Source organism: Nerophis ophidion, linkage group LG08 (genome assembly GCF_033978795.1).
Source record: "Nerophis ophidion isolate RoL-2023_Sa linkage group LG08, RoL_Noph_v1.0, whole genome shotgun sequence".
Lineage (NCBI taxonomy): Eukaryota > Metazoa > Chordata > Actinopteri > Syngnathiformes > Syngnathidae > Nerophis > Nerophis ophidion.
Genome location: NC_084618.1, coordinates 22,341,384 through 22,365,383, shown reverse-complemented (window position 1 = coordinate 22,365,383; position 24,000 = coordinate 22,341,384). Strand labels below are relative to the sequence as shown.

The window sequence follows — 24,000 nt, the reverse complement described above, 5'->3', positions numbered from 1 at the left end:
CATGAAGGCGGCTTAATAAAACTAACAAACTTGTTTTTCGTCGGCGAAACCTCCCGGCCGTGACCTGATTGCACAAACCGCTGGACCGGTTGCACGGCCGACATTTCAAAAGGTTGTACTTTGGGGGTATGGGGGGGGGGGGGGGGGTCTGCTCCCCCGGCATCTCATTAAGGAGAGAAGGATTGAAGCGACAAGACGGCGGATGAAGTGATGCTTCTTTAAAAAATGAAAAGTGGGAGGAGGCGGGCTAGAAGGAGTCTCTCTCAGACGCCACACGGGGCCGCTAAGGAGCTCATCAAAGATCCACCTCGGGGGGGCTAATCATCCGCCGAAGTGCCTTTTGATTTATTCATCCGCATGGAAACTTCCGCTTACTGCTTTTAACGTCAGACCCAGTTGGATGAACCTTCAGCTACGACCAAATATGGACGTGTTGTTGAAGCCTTCTGGACGCTTTTAGTGACGTTAACACTTATTAGGAATATCCTCTTTTTTTTGGAGCATTTAGTGTCTGGGTATTTCTTTTTAATGAGCGAAAATGTCTTCCTCATTATGACCTTTGCTCTGACCTCTGACCCCCTCGTGTTATTTCCGGAGCTTGCAGGCTAGCGAGGCGTAACCAGGCAGAGTAGGAGAAATAAAGCCTGTTTATTTCTGTTGGTAGCCCCATAAATACTGTCATTTTTGCACATAAAAGGGGTCATATTATTTGTTTTCTTCATTTAAAAGACTTCCTTTTGGTCGACATAACATGTAAATGCTGGCTCTTTGCTCAAAATGTTGCATAGAAGCCGCTTTCTGGCCATTTCTTCAGAATAAGCCATTTCATTAACGTGCCTCCACCTTGACAGTTTCTTCTCCTTGCTATCTTTGTAGTATTTTAGCGCTTTTATAGCGAGTCTACCGACAGATTAAGTTAGAACTGTGCGCTACTTTGTATTAGAAAGGAAGTTATGGACTACAAAGGCGGACGCGCGCACATTTTCGGGACTTATGCAGATCCCAAATACAGATCAGCAGGTACCGATAGGTAAGGAAAGTTGGTTTTGCATAATATTTTGCAAAACAAAACGCCAAATAGGTGGCATTTTGTGGTCCTTATTATACACACACATCAACAACACCCGTATGTTGAAGCATAGTACAATCCGTCAAGCGGTGCGGCTTCATAGCTTACCAAAGTCGTACTAAAAACAATTTGACAGATTTTTGAGCACTGCGTGTAATGTTCTATACCCTCAAAGGAATGTCAAAGTTGGGGGCTTGCTCGCTCGCATCATTTATTGAACAGGCGTCAACCTGCAGTCCACACGTATCTCTTATGTTTGACTGCCATCTACTGGTCACACTTTATCATTACCCCATGTACCGAGGTTAGGAAGCACAACCGGGCTATAAGGCACACTGTCGATTTTTGGGAAAATGAAAGGATTTAAAGTGCGCCTTGTAGTCCGAAATTTATAGGACACACTGCCGAAGAGCGGCTCTATTTTCATACAAAAGGCACGCATTTAAGGAGTTATATTATGATTTTTTTCTGAATTTAATAGACTTCCTTGTGGTCGACATAACATGTAATGCTGGTTCTTTGCTCAAAATGTTGCATGGATGATGTTTTACACATCTTCAAGCCGCTTTCTGGCCGTTTCTTCAGAATGTGCCATTTCATTAACGTGCCTCCACTTTGACAGTGTCTTCTCCTCGCTATTGTTGTAGCTTTTAGCGCTTCTATAGCGAGTCTACCGACAGATTAAGTTAGAACTGTGCGCTACTTTGTATTACGAAGGAGCTTATGGACTACAAAGGCGGAAGCGCGCGCATTTTCGGGATTTATGCAGATCCCAAATACAGATCAGCAGGTACCGATAGATAAGGAAAGTTGGTTTTGCAATGGAACGTCAAAGTTTGGGACTTGCTTGCTCGTATCATTTATTGAACAGGCGTCAACCTGCAGTCCACACGTATCTCTTATGTGTGACTGCCATCTACTGGTCACACTTTATCATTACACCATGTACCTAAGCCCGAAGTCTTATAGTCCGAAAAATAGAAAAAAAATCTATTAAACAAAATCCTAAATAGATTTGTTAAAAGAGAAAGTAATTGTAATTTAAAAGGAATTGAGATTTTTTTAATAGATTGGAATGAGAGTGTGAATGTTGTCGGTCCATCTGTGTTGGCCCCTGCGATGAGGTGGCGACTTGTCCAGGGTGTACACCGCCTTCCGCCTCATTGTATCTGAGATAGGCTAAAGCAGGGGAAAATAATTTTTCTTTAGTATGTTGTTTTTTTTTTGAGCACAAACATGACCCAAACCTTCCCCGATTGTTAGAAAGCCCACTATTTAATATGTTAGCGTGTACGCTAAACTGATGAGACGTCGTTTTGTCCTACTAATTTTGGCGGTTCTTGAACTCACCATAGTGGTGGACTGTGACGCAACAGTTTGTTGTACATGTAAAATCATCCACTCCTTTGTCTCATTTTGTCCACCACATGTTTTATGCTGTGCATAAATGCACACAGTTGAGCGACTTGTGTGGAGTGCTAATCAGGCATATTTGGTCAGTGCAAGCTAATCAATGCTAACATGCTATTTAGGCTAGCTGTATGTACATATTGCATCATTATGCCTCATTTGCAGATATATTTGAGCTAATATCCTTTAATTGTATCCTCTTTGTATATAATTTAGTTTCGCATGTCTCATGACACATTATCTGTATATAATATTGGCTGCATTTCAGATAGTTGTTCCAGACCACAGCAAACGTTACCCAGCTTTCAAAACTTTAACTTGGACACACACCAAGCCAGTCATTTCCAGTAAAAATGTGTAGAATAAATATGACACTTCAACCTGCGACACGTAGTCGTTTTTAAGAAAAGGGCAACAATGTATTTTGTAAACAAATGTAAAATGTCATCCTTTCCACATATAATGTTAGTGAATATCGTTACCTGGGTGTCACTTTAGACCCAACACTTAAAAAAAACAACCATATCAAACAGATGTGCCAGAGTCTTAAATAAATCAAAAAAAAGTTCAAATGTATCAGGAATTCATTAAAACTGGAGGCAGCTCAAAATTATTTCAGCAATCAAAGCTGCTCACACGGTCACTAAGGTGGCCACTATGATTGACACATCAACTTAATGTGTATTATATAACATGTTGGCAAGCACAGTGACTCTGAGGCCATTGGAAACTTTGCACAAACGATCCGCTCAAAATCCATGCACCAGCGCCACTTAAGCACTTTGTCCAGTTTACATCTGCTGTGACAACTAGAAACACATGAGCCTCCACCAGGGGGCAGTGTAGCGTACCCGGATGTAAAACACCTTTTGCACAATCAGCCTTTTCCTATAAAGCCATGAAGGAATGAAACGACCTCACAACAAACTTGAAAAGTCTAACAGATTACTCTTCATTCACAATTGAAGTTAAAAAGCTGCTCACACGGTCAATAAGGTGGCCACTATGTTTAACACATCAACTTAATGTGTATTATATTTATCTGTGTGTCTGTTAAAATCATGGTTGTTTTTACAAATGATGACAGATGGGAACAAGAGCTCTTTAGACTATTTAACTAAAATGTTGATAGTAGGCTAGTATAGCTAATATAGACACTTACGTCATCCGTTGTCTTAACTATAAGACTTATATACGGCTTTTGATTTTTTGCGGCTGCGGACAGATTTGTTTCTTGTATTTTTGGTCCAAAATGGCTGTTTCAACGTTTTGGGTTGCCGACCCCTGATCCAGTGGACCAGACCACAGTTAAGTCGGCGAAAACGCGGTCGTTCATAAACAAATTAATATTTTAACGCGGTCTGGTAGCTGGGGATGACTGGTTGAGATGCGAGCTTCGCGACCAGCTTGCCCGTCCTGTGTGACATGTTTCGCCTCGTCCTCCAGTGATAACGCTACTTGTAAGAACCACAGTTTACTGACTCCGAGGGAGTGGATCCGTTTCTTCCAGTCGTCGAAAATAGGTATCAACGTTTAGCCTTTAGACGGCTCCGAGACAAGAATATTAGTCCCGTTTCCCATGGATGATTTGACCCAGCTGGGCCACTTAAGCACTTTGTCCAGTTGACATCTGCTGTGACAACTAGAAACACTTGAGCCTCCACTAGGGGGCAGTGTAGCGTACCCGGATGTAAAACACTTTTTGCACAATCTGCCTTTTCGTATAAAGCCATGAAGGAATGAAACAACCTCACAACAAACTTGAAAAGTCAAACAGATTACTCTTCATTCACAATTGAAGTTAAAAAGCTGCTCACACGGTCAATAAGGTGGCCACTATGTTTAACACATCAACTTAATGTGTATTATATTTATCCGTGTGTCTGTTAAAATCATGGTTGTTTTTACAAATGATGACAGATGGGAACAAGAGCTCTTTACACTATTTAACTAGAATGTTGATAGTAGGCTAGTATAGCTAATATAGACACTTACGTCATGTGTTGTCTTAAATATAAGACTTATATACGGCTTTTGATTTTTTGCGGCTGCGGATAGATTTGTTTCTTGTATTTTTGGTCCAAAATGGCTGTTTCAACGTTTTGGGTTGCCGACCCCTGATCCAGTGGACCAGACCACAGTTAAGTCGGCGAAAACGCGGTCGTTTATAAACAAATTAATATTTTAACGCGGTCTGGTAGCTGGGGATGACTGGTTGAGATGCGAGCTTCGCGACCAGCTTGCCCGTCCTGTGTGACATGTTTCGCCTCGTCCTCCAGTGATAACGCTACTTGTAAGAACCACAGTTCACTGACTCCAGGGGAGTGGATCCGTTTCTTCCAGTCGTCGAAAATATGTATCAACGTTTAGAATTTAGACGGCTCCGAGACAAATATATTAGTCCCGGTTCCCACGGATGAATTGACCCAGCTTGGCCACTTAAGCACTTTGTCCAGTTTACATCTGCTGTGACAACTAGAAACACTTGAGCCTCCACTAGGGGGCAGTGTAGCATACCCGGATGTAAAACACTTTTTGCACAATCAGCCTTTTTGTATAAAGCCATGAAGGAATGAAACAACCTCACAACAAACTTGAAAAGTCTAACAGATTACTCTTCATTCACAATTGAAGTTAAAAAGCTGCTCACACGGTCAATAAGGTGGCCACTATGTTTAACACATCAACTTAATGTGTATTATATTTATCCGTGTGTCTGTTAAAATCATGGTTGTTTTTACAAATGATGACAGATGTGAACAAGAGCTCTTTAGACTATTTGACTAAAATGTTGATAGTAGGCTAGTATAGCTAATATAGACACTTACGTCATGTGTTGTCTTAACTATAAGACTTATATACGGCTTTTGATTTTTTGCGGCTGCGGACAGATTTGTTTCTTGTATTTTTGGTCCAAAATGGCTGTTTCAACGTTTTGGGTTGCCGACCCCTGATCCAGACCACAGTTAAGTCGGCGAAAACGCGGTCGTTTATAAACACATTAATATTTTAACGCGGTCTGGTAGCTGGGGATGACTGGTTGAGATGCGAGCTTCGCGACCAGCTTGCCCGTCCTGTGTGACATGTTTCGCCTCGTCCTCCAGTGATAACGCTACTTGTAAGAACCACAGTTTACTGACTCCGGGGGAGTGGATCCGTTTCTTCCAGTCGTCGAAAATAGGTATCAACGTTTAGAATTTAGACGGCTCCGAGACAAGAATATTAGTCCCGGTTCCCATGGATGAATTGACCCGGCTGGGCCACTTAAGCACTTTGTCCAGTTTACATCTGCTGTGACAACTAGAAACACACAAGCCTTCACCAGGGGGCAATGTAGCGTACCCGGATGTAAAACACTTTTTGCACAATCAGCCTTTTCGTATAAAGCTACGAAGGAATGAAACGACCTCACAACAAACTTGAAAAGTCTAACAGATTACTCTTCATTCACAATTGAAGTTAAAAAGCTACTCACACGGTCAATAAGGTGGCCACTATGTTTAACACATCAACTTAATGTGTATTATATTTATCTGTGTGTCTGTTAAAATCATGGTTGTTTTTACAAATGATGACAGATGGGAACAAGAGCTCTTTACACTATTTAACTAGAATGTTGATAGTAGGCTAGTATAGCTAATATAGACACTTACGTCATGTGTTGTCTTAACTATAAGACTTATATACGGCTTTTGATTTTTTGCGGCTGCGGACAGATTTGTTTCTTGTATTTTTGGTCCAAAATGGCTGTTTCAACGTTTTGGGTTTCCGACCCCTGATCCAGTGGACCAGACCACAGTTAAGTCGGCGAAAACGCGGTCGTTTATAAACAAATTAATATTTTAACGCGGTCTGGTAGCTGGGGATGACTGGTTGAGATGCGAGCTTCATGACCAGCTTGCCCGTCCTGTGTGACATGTTTCGCCTCGTCCTCCAGTGATAACGCTACTTCTAAGAACCACAGTTTACTGACTCCAGTCGTCAAAAATAAGTATCAACGTTTAGAGTTTAGACGGCTCCGAGACAAGAATATTAGTCCCGGTTCCCATGGATGATTTGACCCAGCTGGGCCAGGCTCAATTTACCCGTCAACTTCAATGCATGTCCAGGGTGAATCTTGCCTCACTTAAGTCCGAGGGCTAGACTCCAGGCCTAAACCCGACCCCCCTCCACACAAAATGGATAATCCGGATGACTGAACAACAACGAGTGACTAGCGACTATTCGGACTTTAGGTTTTAAAGTTACGGACCGTCCAGGGTTATATAAGACCATTTCAAGAGTAAAAAGAAAACGTTCCGGCTTCACCCATTTGTCCGCTCCACTCCTCCCTGCGCTCCGGCGCTAATAAGAAGAAGTGGAACGCGCTTTGTGTCGCTGCCACATCTCATCAGCCATCAGGCATGTCTGACAAACATGGCGGCGGAGACGGAGCGTGGTACACGGACATGCATGATCGGGTCTGGTGAATAGCGGGGAGTGAGTAGAACGCTGAACGAGACGATGAGGAAGAAAACAAAAAAAAAACAAAAAAAACAACCTGCAGCCGGCTGCTTTACAGGAAAATAAGTAATTACCACTTGTCACCGCGCCTTACGGCTCAATCCCCCGTCATTGTGGATGTAGACAACCCCAAAAAAGTGACGAGAGACGGAATTTTTGTCGGGGTGAGGATAGATGTGGGGGTCTAGGAGGAGAAAACGCTGGTAGAAACAACCGTGTTCGCCCTTTCAACCTGCACTTATGTGGCGACACAAGTAGTTTGTGTGCCATGTCGTTCCAGACCACAGCAAACGTTACCCAGCTTGCCAAAGATTGACGGAAGATGCCTTGGACACACAAATCTATACTTTTGGCCATTAAAAGCCAGTCATTTCCAGTAAAATATGTGTAGAACAAATATTACATTTTAACATTTCTGTCAACAAAGACTTGCTTCGGCGCTGGTGCCTATCTCAGCTAAAATCGGGCGGAAGGCGGCGTACACCCTGGACAAGTCGCCACCTCATCACAGGGCTGGTTGTGATACTAATGAATCATATTCGGGACTATACCGCCTCTGGAAAGTACAGGTAAGCCCCCCGCCCTACTCCCCCGCCGTCCTCATGTTGTCTCATTACTGGTTTACGAGCAGAGGAGCATGTTCGGCAGCACACAATCACAGAGTACTTACAAGAGGACACGGTGTGTAGACAGAAAAGGGAGAACGGACGTATTTTGGCTTAAAAACTAAAGATAAAGGTGAAGTTATAACACAGTGTTTTTCAATCTTTTTTTGAGCCAAGGCATTTTTTTGGAGTTTGAAAAATTGCGGAGGCACAACACCAGCAGAAATAATAAAAAAAAAAAAGAAACTCAGTTGGATATGACTTTAAACCATAACCAAGCACGCGTCAATATAGCTCTTGTCTCAAAGTAGGTGTACTGTCACCACCTGTCACATCACGCCATGACTTATTTGGAGTTTTTGGCTGTTTTCCTGTTTTCTTCTCTTGAGCTCCTATTTTGGTGGCTTTTTTTTCTTTTTTTTTGCTGTTTTTCTGTAGCACTTTCATGTCTTCCTTTGAGTGATATTTCCAGCCTCTACTTTGTTTCAGCAATCAAGAATATTTCAGTTGTTTTTATCCTTCTTTGTGGGGACATTGTGATTGGATGTACTTTGTAAGTCTTTGCTGTCGTCCAGCATTCTTTTTTTGTTTACTTTGCAGCCAGTTGAGTTGTAGTTTCGTTCTGCATGGCCTTCCCTAAGCTTCAATGCCTTTTCTTAGGGGCACTCCCCTTTTGTTTATTTTTGGTTTAAGCATTAGACACCTTTTTACCTGCACCCTGCCTCCAGCTGTTTCCGACATCTACAAAGCAATTAGCTACCGGCTGCCACCTACTGATATGGAAGGCTATTACACGGTTACTCTGCAAAGCTCTAGACAGCACCGACACTCAACAACAAAACATAATTTGCAGACTATAATTACTGGTTGGCTAAACACATTTTTAACCCAAATAAGTGAAATTACATAATCTCCCACGGCACTCCAGACTGTATCTCACGGCACACTAGTGTAGCGTGGCTAAAGTCCAGCCCCAGTCGACAGTGTTGTAGCTACACCGCCGTGACGCAGACAGAGCAGAGACAAGGTGATATCACCAGCATCAACACATTTGCATTTTTGTATAATCAGATATGTCTTGCCCCCTTCCTTCAGCGACAGCTTCAGTGATGTAAACACGGACCTACCAAATAAATAGAGGTAGCACGCGGGCTGGACTTTTAGCATGTAGTTTGGATCTGTAACTAGAATACAGCCCAAAAACACGTGGCTCCTCATTGAGCCAAATTGAACTCTGTCTCTGCATGATTCCTTGCTTCTTGTCTGTTTAATAGATGTCATCAGTTTTTTTTGAAACCGATGACATTTCTTTCCATGTTCTAGTCAATATCCTTTAAAAGTCTAATAGTCCCCACTTTGCAATGCATACAGCGGGCTGTGACCAGTAGATCAATTTTAGGGAACCCCCGTGGAGATGTCAGACCGCGGCCATATCCGATATTCCCTTCTGTTGGAGACAGTTATTGACTTTGTTCTGTCTGGGTCAACTGAAGCTACAGTGTTTGTAAAAACCAGCGCCGGCACAGAGTCCAACTCACGTAAACCACGGCACAATACGAGACTCTACGACCGTGCGTGACAGTAGTCTGTACAATCCTCATACTGTACATGCCAATATACCAGCGCTTATTGACAGTTTTCTTCAACGCTTGACCAAACACGTCTTGAGAATAGATACGAGGTTTTGGTCCATGTTGAGGTGTCAGGAATACACCGGAACAAACGTGACCACGGCACAATACAAGACTCTACGACCATGCGTGACAGTAGTCTGTGCAACCCTCATCCTGTACATGCCAATGACAGTTTTCTTCAACACTTGACCAAACACGTCTTGGTCCATGTTGAGATGTCAGGAATACACCGGAACAAACGTGACCACGCCACAATACAAGACTCTACGACCGTGTGTGACAGTAGTCTGTACAACCCTCATCCTGTACATGCAAATGTACCAGCGCTTATTAACAGTTTTCTTCAACGCTTGACCAAACACGTCTTGAGAATAGATACGAGGTTTTGGTCCATGTTGAGATGTCAGGAATACACCGGAACAAACGCGACCACGGTACAACACAAGACTCTACGACCGTGCTTGACAGTAGTCTGTACAACCCTCATCCCGTACATGCCAATGACAGTTTTCTTCAACACTTGACCAAACACGTCTTGGTCCATGTTGAGATGTCAGGAATACACCGGAACAAACCTGACCACGGCACAGTACGAGACTCTCCGACCGTGGGTGAGAGGAGTCTGTACAACCCTCATCCAGTACATGCCAGTGTACTAGCGCTTATTAATAGTTTTCTTCAAGGCTTGACCAAACACGTCTTGAGAGGAGATCCGAGGTTTTGGTCCAGGGTGAGATGTCAGGAATGCACCGGACCAGTTGACTATGAATCTCAACGAAATAAACCCTGGTCGTAGTAACGACAGAGAGGGCTGGCTAGAACTGGTCAACAGATCGTCCGTGGTGCCCCAACTACCATCCGGGGTTATGGTATAGGTTAAGGTTAGGGTTTGTAGTAACGATGCGAGATGTTTCCACGGAGTGCCGAGCCCGGGCAAGGCATCTTCGCGTCAGTGCGGCGTGAACAGTGACGTCTCTCTCGGGATCTTAGGCACCCAGGATGCGGTGAAGCTTTAAGGAGGGACAACCGGCAATTAGAGCAGGGCAACGATTCAAACTACACGACACTAGCGGCTACTTCATTTGACAGGATTAGAGGCTTGGAGAATGAGAGGGGGGGGGTTGAATAACCAAATGCAGGAGGACAATAAAATCCAGCTTAACAGGATTTTCCCTGAGTCTCTGGGCCAGGTATGAGCAATTATTTGGACTCCGGGGTCACAGTGGTCAATAGAAATGCGTCTGGAGGACGGTATGTGTGTGCGTCAGATGATCAGAATCAGGCGTCCTAATCACAGGTGGACAAAATCTAGTACTTAGGCATGGAGACCATTTCTACGAACATCTGCGAAAGAATGGGGCCGCTTTCAATGATTTTCAGCGTGGAACTGTCATAGGATGCCACCTCTGCAACAAATCCAGTCGTGAAAAATCCATAGGAAAAAAGACCAGACTTCCGTAGTATGGTCAGATCAACTTGGGCGATGCGATTTGAATGTGTTGTTCATAGAGTGGTCTCCCAAAGCTTTGGAATAAAATGTCAAAATAGCTAGTCTGTCTGGGATTCATTTAAAACCAGCATCATCGAAAGAACTTGGGGGGTGACTAGTAGCTTAAATTCCCCAAAAGAGGAAGATCTGGTCAAAACGCAACAGTCGCTACATCATTAAGTGCAAGTCAAAACTCGACAATGCAAAGCGGACGCCTTTTTCAACAACACCCGGAAACGCCGCCGGCTTCGCTGGGCCCCGAGCTCATCTAAGATGGACTAATGAAAAGTGGGAAACTGTTTCTGTGGTCTGAGAAGTCCACATTTGAACTGTGTTCTAAGCGCAAAGTTGAAAATGGGGGTGTTTTACTGCCCAAGGCATGGGTAACTTACACATCTGTGAAGGCACCATTAATGCTGAAAAGTACATAAAGGTTTTGGAGCTACATGTGTTGTTTTTATCATGGACGCCCCTGCTTATTTCAGCAAGACAATGCCAAGCCACGTGTTACAACAGCGTGGCTTCGTAGTAAAAGAGTGTAGGTACTAGTCCAGACCGGATTTGCAAATCATTGTATTCTGTTTTTTTTTTACCATTTACACAAAGTTCCGACTTCACTGGTTTGGGTTTCGTACTAAAGCTGCTCTTCAATGGCGTGTTTGGGGCATTACTTTAAGGCAGGGGTGTCCAAACTTTTTCCACTGAGGGCCGCGCACTGAAAAATCAAAGCAAGCTGGGGCCATTTTGATATTTTTTATTTTAAAAACCAATACAATATATGTATAAACATATACATTTAGGCCTCCACTCAGGCTTGATCCCGGGCACATCGAAGGGTTTTGGTCAAAAAAATATTAAAAATGTGTCATTATTTAGTATTATTCTTATCATTATAGGCTTAAATCTCTTGATCAACATTAGATCTGTCAATATAACATTTAAAAAAAAAAATTAAGTTGTATGCTCCTTTTGTCAAACAAAACCATTTTTTGTAGAAACAACTAAATAGGCAATATTTTCACCAAATGACATTTTTAAGTGGAATATTCAAATTACATAATAATTCTAGCTTTAAAAAGGTCAATCCGTCATAACAACATTTGTCATAATAGTTTTTTAAAGCTAAAAATCACACTAAAATTATGGGGGATCCCAAACGGTCCTATTCATTAAAGCAGGGGTCACCAACACGGTGCCCGCAGGCACCAAGTCGCCCGTAAGGACCAGAGGTGTCGCCCGCTGGCCTGTTCTAAAAATAGCTCAAATAGCAGCACTTACCAGTGAGCTGCCTCTATTTTTTAAATTGTATTTATTTACTAGCAAGCTGGTCTCGCTTTGCTCGGCATTTTTAATTCTAAGAGAGACAAAACTCAAATAGAATTTGAAAATCCAAGAAAATATTTTAGAGACTTGGTCTTCCCTTGTTTAAATAAATTCATTTATTTTTTTACTTTGCTTCTTATAACTTTCAGAAAGACAATTTTCGAGAAAAAATACAACCTTAAAAATGATTTTAGGATTTTTGAACACATATACCTTTTTACCTTTTAAATTCCTTCCTCTTCTTTCCTGACAATTTAAATCAATGTTCAAGTATATATATTTTTTATTGTAAAGAATAATAAATACATTTTTATTTAGTTCTTCATTTTAGCTTCTGTTTTTATGACGAAGAATATTTGTGAAATATTTTTTCAAACTTATTATGATTAAAATAAAATAAAAATATTCTGGCAAATCTAGAAAATCTTTAGAATCAAATTTGAATCTTATTTCAAAGTCTTTTGAATTTCTTTTAAAATTTTTGTTCTGGAAAATCTACAAGAAATAATGATTTGTCTTTGTTAGAAATATAGATGGGTCCAATTTGTTATATATTCTAACAAAGTGCAGATTGGATTTTAAGCTATTTAAAACATGTCATCAAAATCTAAAATTAATCTTAATCAGGAAAAATTACTAATAATGTTCCATGAATTATTATTTTTTTATTTTTTCAAAAAGATTCGAATAAGCTAGTTTTTCTCTTCATTATTTTCAGCTGAATTTTGAATTTTAAAGAGTCGAAATTGAAGATAAACTATGTTTCAAAATTAAATTTTCATTTTTTTCCTGTTTTCTCCTCTTTTAAACCGTTCAATTAAGTGTTTTTTTCCCCATTTATTCTCCACAAAAGGAAAAAATAAAGGAATGACAGACAGAAATACCATTTTTGTATATATATATATATATATAGATTTATTTATTAAAGGTAAATCGAGCAAATTGGCTATTTCTAGCAATTTACTTAAGTGTGTATCAAACTGGTGGCCCTTCGCATTAATCAGTACCCAAGAAGTAGCTCTTATTTTCAAAAAGGTTGGTGACCCCTGCATTAAAGTATATGAAATTATTTTGTTTACTTTTAATACAATAATCTCGAGATCAACTTCGGATTTATCCGTCAATTTTAAGTTTTATTGTTTATATTTTTTTGTTTGTTCGTTTTAAAACAAAAACGTGAGGCAAACACAAAATATGCAACATTTTACACAAAAAATATCTCAAAGCGGAATATTTAACGTGACGTAATTGGTGCCTTGAATAGGTCAATAATTCATAATGACATTAATTTTGATTCATTATTTTTTTTTAAAGAAAGAAACAGCCTGCATGGCAGCTTTGTGTTATTAGAGTCAACATCACAACATTTTCTTGTTAAATTTCACCTGTTTGCTCTTTTATGCCACTGTTTGTGTTTTGTAGTTTTTTAATCATATTTTTAGAATGTGTTGTGGGGCCGTGAAAAAATTGCCCCCGGGCCGCAAATGCACTTTGGACACCCCTGCTTTAAGGTCAAAAAGTCACGACGAGCAAACTCCAAACGCCTCGCACCCACAATCATCCCAGCGCTGGGACGGGCTGAAGGGAAAGAAGAAAAAAAAAAAGTAAAAGTACTCCGCACGGAAGGAGGGAATTAATGGAAAGTAATTAAGGATGCGAGCGTCTCTCCGGGGGGGGGGGGGGGGATTGCGGGTGGGAGCTCTTCTGCGCCATCAATCAGCAGTCTTCGCTTCTGCCGAGACTCAGAGCGCTAATCATTCATCGCGCCGCCGAGCTGCGATGAAGTCAAAGAAAAGTTTCTCAAAGCCGCTCCAGTTGGGAACCCGGAAAAAAAAAAAAACACACACACACAAAAAACTGCGACTGATGAGACGGCCAAAGACGATGACGCGGCGTCAAAGAAGAGCTGACAGGTTATTTTGGTGCGGAAACAACAAGAGCAACATGACGCCTTCACTTCCGCTCCTTGGTTTTGCTGATGCTTATATAAGACCATAGTTTTAAAAGCCTACTGAAATGAGATTTTCTTATTCAAACGGGGATAGCAGGTCCATTCTATGTGTCATACTTGATCATTTCGCGATATTGCCATATTTTTGCTGAAAGGATTTAGTAGAGAACTTCCACGATAAAGTTGGCAACTTTTGGTCGCTAATAAAAAAGCCTTGCCTGTACTGCAAGTAGCAGACGATGTGCGTGTGACGTCACGGGTTGTGGAGCTCCTCACATCACAGTAGAAGCATTTAAGTCTCCCCTTAAAACTCATTTGTATACCCTAGCCTTTAAATAGACTCCCTTTTTAGACCAGTTGATCTGCCGTTTCTTTTGTTTTTCTCCTATGTCCCACTCTCCCTTGTGGAGGGGGTCCGGTCCGATCCGGTGGCCGTGTACTGCTTGCCTGTGTATCGGCTGGGGACATCTCTGTGCTGCTGATCCGCCTCCGCTTGGGATGGTTTCCTTCTGGCTCCGCTGTGAACGGGACTCTCGCTGCTGTGTTGGATCCGCTTTGGACTGGACTCTCGCGACTGTGTTGGATCCATTATGGATTGAACTTTCACAGTATCATGTTAGACCCGCTCGACATCCATGGCTTTCCTCCTCTCCAAGGTTCTCATAGTCATCATTGTCACCGACGTCCCACTGGGTGTGAGTTTTCCTTGCCCTTATGTGGGCCTACCGAGGATGTCGTAGTGGTTTGTGCAGCCCTTTGAGACACTAGTGATTTAGGGCTATATAAGTAAACATTGATTGATTGATTGATTGACATCTGAACATTGTTAACAATCATGGCCACCAGCAGCGAGAGCGATTCGGACCGAGAAAGTGACGATTTCCCCATTAATTTGAGCGAGGATGAAAGATTCGTGGATGAGGATAGTAAGAGTGAAGGACTAGAAAAAAAAAAAAAGGCAAGGGCAGTGAGAGCGATTGTTAACAATCATGGCCACCAGCAGCGAGAGCGATTCGGACCGAGAAAGCGACGATTTCCCCATTAATTTGCGTGAGGATGAAAGATTCGTGGATGAGGATAGTGAAAGTGAAGGACTAGAGGAAAAACAAAAAAGGCAAGGGCAGTGAGAGCGATTGTTAACAATCATGGCCACCAGCAGCGAGAGCGATTCGGAACGAGAAAGCGACGATTTCCCTATTAATTTGAGCGAGGATGAAAGATTCGTGGATGAGGAAAGTTAGAGTGAAGGACTAGAATTTACCTTTAACTCTGTTATTAATAATAATTAATGATATTTATCTTTGTGGAAACACAGATCATCTTAATGCTTTATCACAATAAATATATCTTTTTGATTACATGTTTTAAATAGGTTAAAATCCAATCTGCACTTTGTTAGAATATATAACCAATTGGACCAAGCTATATTTCTAACAAGGACAAATCATTATTTCTTCTAGATTTTCCAGAACAAAAATTTGCAAAGAAATTCAAAAGACTTTGAAATAAGATTTAAACCTGATTCTACAGATTTTCTAGATTTGCCAGAATATTTTTTGGGAATTTTAATCATTTTCGTTGAAGAAACAGAAGCTAAAATGAAGAATTAAATTAAAATGTATTTATTATTCTTTACAATAAAAAAAATATATACTTGAACATTGATTTAAATTGTCAGGAAAGAAGAGGAAGGAATTTAAAAGGTAAAAAGGTATATGTGTTTAAAAATCCTAAAACCATTTTTAAGGTTGTATTTTTTCCTCTAAAATTGTCTTTCTGAAAGTTAAAAGGAGCAAAGTAAAAATATAAATGAATTTATTTAAACAAGTGAAGACCAAGTCTTTAAAATATTTTTTTGGATTTTCAAATTCTATTTGAGTTTTGTCTCTCTTAGAATTAAAAATGTCGAGCAAAGCGAGACCAGTTTGCTAGTAAATAAATAAATTAAAAAAAATAAAGGCAGCTCACTGGTAAGTGCTGCTATTTGAGCTATTTTTAGAACAGGCCAGCGGGCGACTCATCTGGTCCTTACGGGTGACCTGGTGCCCGCGGGCACCGCGTTGGTGACCACCGCTCTAATGTGTAATTTGTTACAGCTCACGCAAAGTCTGCACGCAATTGCCAATCTGCACACCTGGTATTGATGAGGGCGAGCTGGATAAAAGACTAGTGGAACGGCGGCGGGAACTCAGTTTTCATGTTGTACAGTAAGCGACTACTTAATGCTCTATTCTTGTTTTTCTCTCCGTGGCTTGACTTGTCCCCTTGTTTTCTCCCGTGTCCCCGCAGTACCCGGATCCCCTACCTGCCCCATGGACTGCCTCGTTCCTCGTATCTCGTTCAACACTTGGGTAACACACACTTCAGTTCAATTCTACGCATAGTCTTACACCATACACACGCTTCAGTTTTGTCACACTTCAGTTCCTTAGTTTATTAGGTAGTTTAGTTTATTATTCTTATATATATATATTGACTATGTATATATATATATATATATATAATAAATTATTGAACATTACCATCCTCTAGTGTCTGTTTGCCGTCATCTCCCCTTAGTCAAAACATAACTACGACAACAACATAGACTCTAGTGTCTGTTTGCCGTCATCTCCCCTTAGTCAAAACATAACTACAACAACAATACAGACTCTAATGTCTGTTTGCCGTCATCTCCCCTTAGTCAAAACATAACTACAACAACAACACAGACTCTAGTGTCTGTTTGCCGTCATCTCCCCTTAGTCAAAACATAACTACGACAACAACACAGACTCTAGTGTCTGTTTGCCGCAATCTCCCCTTAGTCAAAACATAACTACGACAACAACACAGACTCTAGTGTCTGTTTGCCGTCATCTCCCGTTAGTAAAAACATAACTACGACAACACAGACTCTAGTGTCTGTTTGCCGTCATCTCCCCTTAGTCAAAACATAACTACAACAACAACACAGACTCTAGTGTCTGTTTGCCGTCAACTCCCCTTAGTCAAAACATAACTACAACAACAACACAGACTCTAGTGTCTGTTTGCCCTCATCTCCCCTTAGTCAAAAGATAACTACAACAACAACACAGACTCTAGTGTCCGTTTGCCGTCATCTCCCCTTAGTCAAATCATAACTACAACACAGACTCTAGTGTCTGTTTGCCGTCATCTCCCCTTAGTCAAAACATAACTACGACAACAACACAGACTCTAGTGTCTGTTTGCCGTCATCTCCCCTTAGTCAAAACATAACTACAACAGCAACACAGACTCTAGTGTCTGTTTGCCGTCATCTCCCCTTAGTCAAAACATAACTACAACAGCAACACAGACTCTAGTGTCTGTTTGCCGTCATCTCCCCTTAGTCAAAACATAACTACAACAGCAACACAGACTCTAGTGTCTGTTTGCCGTCATCTCCCGTTAGTAAAAACATAACTATGACAACACAGACTCTAGTGTCTGTTTGCCGTCATCTCCCCTTAGTCAAAACATAACTACAACAACAACACAGACTCTAGTGTCTGTTTGCCGTCAACTCCCCTTAGTCAAAACATAACTACAACAACAACACAGACTCTAGTGTCTGTTTGCCGTCATCTCCCCTTAGTCAAAAGATAACTACAACAACAACACAGACTCTAGTGTCCGTTTGCCGTTATCTCCCCTTAGTCAAATCATAACTACAACACAGACTCTAGTGTCTGTTTGCCGTCATCTCCCCTTAGTCAAATCATAACTACAACACAGACTCTAGTGTCTGTTTGCCGTCATCTCCCCTTAGTCAAAACATAACTACGACAACAACACAGACTCTAGTGTCTGTTTGCCGTCATCTCCCCTTAGTCAAAACATAACTACAACAGCAACACAGACTCTATTGTCTGTTTGCCGTCATCTCCCCTTAGTCAAAACATAACTACAACAGCAACACAGACTCTAGTGTCTGTTTGCCGTCATCTCCCCTTAGTCAAAACATAACTACAACAGCAACACAGACTCTAGTGTCTGTTTGCCGTCATCTCCCGTTAGTAAAAACATAACTATGACAACACAGACTCTAGTGTCTGTTTGCCGTCATCTCCCCTTAGTCAAAACATAACTACAACAACAACACAGACTCTAGTGTCTGTTTGCCGTCAACTCCCCTTAGTCAAAACATAACTACAACAACAACACAGACTCTAGTGTCTGTTTGCCGTCATCTCCCCTTAGTCAAAAGATAACTACAACAACAACACAGACTCTAGTGTCCGTTTGCCGTTATCTCCCCTTAGTCAAATCATAACTACAACACAGACTCTAGTGTCTGTTTGCCGTCATCTCCCCTTAGTCAAAACATAACTACGACAACAACACAGACTCTAGTGTCTGTTTGCCGTCATCTCCCCTTAGTCAAAACATAACTACAACAGCAACACAGACTCCAATGTCCGTTTTCCGTCATCTCCCCTTAGTCAAAACATAACTACAACAGCAACACAGACTCTAGTGTCTGTTTGCCATCATCTCCCCTTAGTCAAAACATAACTACAACAGCAACACAGACTCTAGTGTCTGTTTGCCGTCATCTCCCCTTAGTCAAAACATAACTATGACAACAACACAGACTCTAGTGTCTGTTTGCCGTCATCTCCCCTTAGTCAAAACATAACTACAACAACACAGACTAGTGTCTTTTTTGCCGTCATCTCCCCTTAGTCAAAACATAACTACAACAACACAGACTAGTGTCTTTTTTGCCGTCATCTCCCCTTAGTCAAAACATAACTACAACAACAACACAGACTCTAGTGTCTGTTTGCCGTCATCTCCCCTTAGTCAAAACATAACTATGACAACAACACAGACTCTAGTGTCTGTTTGCCGTCATCTCCCCTTAGTCAAAACATAACTATGACAACAACACAGACTCTAGTGTCTGTTTGCCGTCATCTCCCCTTAGTCAAAACATAACTACAACAACAACACAGACTAGTGTATTTTTTGCCATCATCTCCCCTTAGTCAAAACATAACTACAACAACACAGACTAGTGTCTTTTTTGCCGTCATCTCCCCTTAGTCAAAACATAACTACAACAACAACACAGACTCTAGTGTCTGTTTGCCGTCATCTCCCGTTGGTCAAAACATAACTACAACAACAACACAGACTCTAGTGTCTGTTTGCCGTCATCTCCCCTTAGTCAAAACATAACTACAACAACAACACAGACTCTAGTGTCTTTTTGCCGTCATCTCCCCTTAGTCAAAACATAACTACGACAACAACACAGACTCTAGTGTCTGTTTGCCGTCATCTCCCCTTAGTCAAAACATAACTACAACAACAACATAGACACACAAATAACTGCACAAAAAACACACAAAGAGCAACATCCTGTAAGCAAGCTATAGTGTCTCTGACCATCTTCTAACAAATGCTGTCTCCAAAATAAATAAATAAATAAATGGGTTGTACTTGTATAGCGCTTTTCGACCTTCAAGGTACTCAAAGCGCTTTGACACTACTTCCACATTTACCCATTCACACACACATTCACACACTGATGGAGGGAGCTGCCATGCAAGGCGCCAACCAGCACCCATCAGGAGCAAGGGTGAAGTGTCTTGCTCAGGACACAACAGACGTGACGAGGTTGGTACTAGGTTGGATTTGAACCAGGGACCCTCGGGTTGCGCAAAATAAAACAAATTGGTAACACTTTAGTATGGGGAACATATTCACCATTATTTGTTGCTTATTACCATGCAAATTAGTAAAAAATACATGCAAATTAGTATTATATTGTCTGTTAATTAGTCATTATTAAGTACTTATTAATGCTTTATTCTGCATGACCTTATTATACAACCAGTAACTAAGAGTCTTCCCTCAATATGTCATCGATCCGTGGTCCGGATCATGTTTTGTTATGTTCTGGACTCCATGTGTTCCTGTTTTTGTGCACCCTTTTTGTTGTCATGGTTACTTATTATTTCCACCCGTCTCTGATTAGTGTTCGCCCGCTCACCTGCTTCCCGAGCACTAATCAGAGGCATTATTTAAGACTGTCCTGATCCGTGGTCCCAACCATGTTTTGTTATGTTCTGTTAGTTTTGGACTCCATGTGTTCCTGTTTGTGTGCACCCCTGTTTGTTTTAGTTACCATGGTTACTTATTATTTCCACCTGTCTCTGATTGGTGTTCGCCCGCTCACCAGCTTCCCGAGCACTGATCAGAGGCATTATTTAAGACTGTCGTGATCCGTGGTCCGGATCATGTTTTGTTAGTTTTGGACTCAATTTGTTCCTGTTTTTGTGCACCCTAGTTTGTTTTAGTTACCATGGTTACTTATTATTTCCATAATGCCTCTGATTAGTGTTCGACCGCTCACCTGCTTCCCGAGCACTAATCAGAGGCATTATTTAAGACTGTCGTGATCCGTGGTCCGAATCATGTTTTGTTAGTTTTGGACTCAATTTGTTCCTGTTTTTGTGCACCCTAGTTGGTTTTAGTTACCATGGTTACTTATTATTTCCACCTGTCTCTGACTGGTGTTCGCCCGCTCACCTGCTTCCCGAGCACTAATCAGAGGTATTATTTAAGACCGCTGTGATCCGGATCATGTTTTGTTATGTTCTGTTAGTTTTGGACTCCATTTGTTCCTGTTTTTGTGCACCCTAGTTTGTTTTTGTTACAAAGGTTACTTATTATTTCCACCTGTCTCTGATTGGTGTTCGCCCGCTCACCTGCTTCCCGAGCACTAATCAGAGGCAATTTTTAAGACTGTCGTGATCCGTGGTCCGGATCATGTTTTGTTAGTTTTGGACTCAATTTGTTCCTGTTTTTGTGCACCCTATTTTTTATTTTAGTTACCATGGTTACTTATTATTTCCACCTGTCTCTGATTGGTGTTCGCCCGCTCACCTGCTTCCCGAGCACTAATCAGAGGCATTATTTAAGACCGTCGTGACCCGTGGTCCAAATCATGTTTTGTTAGTTTTGGACTCAATTTGTTCCTGTTTTTGTGCACCCTTGTTTGTTTTAGTTACCATGGTTACTTATTATTTCCACCTGTCTCTGATTAGTGTTCGCCCGCTCACCTGCTTCCCGAGCACTAATCAGAGGCATTATTTAAGACCGTCGTGATCCGGATCATGTTTTGTTATGTTCTGTTAGTTTTGGACTCCGTTCGTTCATGTTTTTGTGCAACCTTGTTTGTTTTAGTTACCATGGTTACTTATTATTTCCCTAATGCCTCTGATTAGTGCTCAGGAAGCAGGTGAGCGGGGCGAATGATGACATTCGTATTTCTGATTTTATTCCCCCCCCACACTTTGAACTCTGTGGCTTACAAAACGGCGCAGCTAATTTAGGTAAAATATGACCTTCTGGAGGAAAATTCTTTGGTCAAATGAAACAAAAACTGAACTGTTTGGCCACAATACCCAGCAATGTGTTTGGAGGAGAAAAGGTGACGCCTTCAATCATAGGAACACCATTCCTTCCGTCAAGCATGGTGGTGGTATTATCATGCTTTGGGGCTGTTTTGCTGCCAATGGAACTGGTGCTTTACAAAGTAATTGGGACAATGGAAAAAGGAGGATTACCTCCAAATTCTTCAGGACAACCTAATTAATAAATTCATAAAAGAACCAAACTTCATGAATGTTTGTTTTTTTGTGACCCAACAAGTATGTGCTCCAATCACTCCATCACAAAAAAACAAGAAGTGAACATGCAGTTTGGACTTACAGTTCCTCTCCTGGCAGCGCTGGGCCGCCAGGGGAATCTGTGTACAAGATCAGCCTGGGCTAAAAATGTAATAGAGCAAGGAGGAAATCACATGTCTGTCTGCTCTCAGCTATTACAGCTGTGGGGGTCAAACATGCGCTCAAAGAGCAGACGGTGCGGGAATGTTTAACCTTTACATGCCACAGAGGCTTTCCACGGGACCGCCGCTCTGGTTTGCTAAACACGGTGTTTGTCCACAGAGACTACACGCCGGGGCGGATTAAGAACTGAAGAAACATCGTTTTTTTTTTAATCATCTAATAGACTTTCCTTTGTTTTGTGTACTTGCTCTGATCAAGGAGGCCTCCGAAATCTGTACAAATTCAGCCCAAAGGTGTACTATGGGGTTCAGGTCAGGACTCTGTGCAGGCCAGTCAAGTTCATCCACATCCATGTCTTTATGGACCTTGCTTTGTGCACTGGTGCACATTCTTGTTTGTTAGGAGAAGTCACCTGCTGTGACTGATGAACTACCCACCAAATATCATTTGTTTTACATATGTTAGCCACACGGCACTACTGTATAAGCAACAGATACACTATATATTGCCAAAAGTATTTGGCCACCTGCCTTGACTCACGTATAGGGTTCACTACATCTATATATATATATATATATATATATATATATATATTCATACATACAGACATATACATACATATATCTATATACATACATATATATACATACATCCATATATACACACATACAAACATATACATATATCGATATACATACATATATCTGCATATATATACATATATATATTCATATACATATACATATACATATTCATATATATATACATATATATAGTTATGTTTTGACATATATTCAAACATACATATACATACATATATCTATATACATGTATACATACATATATCTATATACATATATATATACATACATGTATACATACATATATCTATATACATATATATACATACATGTATATATACATATATACATATACATATATATATATATATATATATATATATATATACATATATATGCATACAGGTATACATTCATACATACATATATCTATATACATACATATACATACATACATACATATACATACATATATATATATTCATACATATATATACATACATACATATATAAATAAATACATACATACATACAAATACATACATATATCTATTAACAAACATATATCTGCAAATTATTTATACATACATACATATATATATATATATACATATACATACATATATCTATAAACATACATGCATATATACATACATATATATACATAAATACATATAAAGACATACATACACATATACAGTATATACATATATGTATATATACATCCATACATCACTAGAGAAAAGCGCTATATAAATATAATTTACTTTACTTTACGACAAATAAAGATGGAATTCTATTAACCACAACATGTAAGTGTTAAAAAATAAAAAAATAAAAAATGTAAAGGGGGGCGTGGCCTGCGGACCTGCGGGTGTGCCAGGACCGCCCTCACACACAGCGAGAGGGGCGTGGATGGCCCAGGTGGGCCTTTTTTTAATCTAATCACCCTGTTGCGAGAGGAAGACGAACAGTCACAAAAAGAAAGACTCGATTGGAAAAAACCATGAAACGAGCTCGCACGGAAATGCTCGGTGGTCTGGAGGACCCGCCGGAGGGCAACTTCCACAATTTTGGCGCCCAATGCGCCCGCCCTCCACAAAAACCCACCAACATCATGATTTGTACATTTACTTTGAAACAAAGACAACCATCTGGAGTTGTCTTTATGTTTAAGTTATCCTGCCGTGATTTCACCAACTTGGGAGTAGATTTTCCCCCCAATCTATAACGAGTTTGACACCCCCCGTCTGTGATGATTGTGTATTGTGAGCGAACTGCGGTGCAGAATTTCCGCCTATTCTGTTCTAAGGTAAGAAGCAGGCGCGCCTTACCTTGGCCTTGCCGGTGCTCTGCAGGATGTGCACCAGGGCGCACGCCATCTCCTCTTTGTTCTTGACGCTAATCCCGGGCTCCAGCACGGAGCAGAGCAGCATGTAGTTGTTGGTGGTGTACTCCGCAAACTCCTTGTACATCTCCATGGGCAGGATGCTCATGCTCTGGTAGCGGGCCTTGATGCGGATCATCGGCCCCGACGTCTTGCCCTTGGGCGGGTTGGGCGTGCTGACCGGGTACCACTTCTCCACCAACTGCCGGCCGGTGACCGCCGCCACCGGGATGTTGA

At 41.1% G+C, this 24,000-nt stretch overlaps 1 protein-coding gene across 11 annotated transcripts in view; it reads right to left on the bottom strand.

The window, feature by feature from the left end:
- The window catches only part of LOC133557515 (disabled homolog 2-interacting protein-like), a 440,633-nt gene that overhangs the window by 56,237 nt on the left and 360,396 nt on the right, over nucleotides 1–24,000 (bottom strand). For all 11 annotated transcript variants that reach the window (XM_061907996.1, XM_061907997.1, XM_061907998.1 and 8 more), the window contains one exon: nucleotides 23,711–24,000. This exon is cut by the window's right edge and continues 265 nt beyond it. In XM_061907996.1, coding sequence (XP_061763980.1) covers nucleotides 23,711–24,000 — 290 coding nt within the window. The remainder of the gene's footprint in view (nucleotides 1–23,710) is intronic.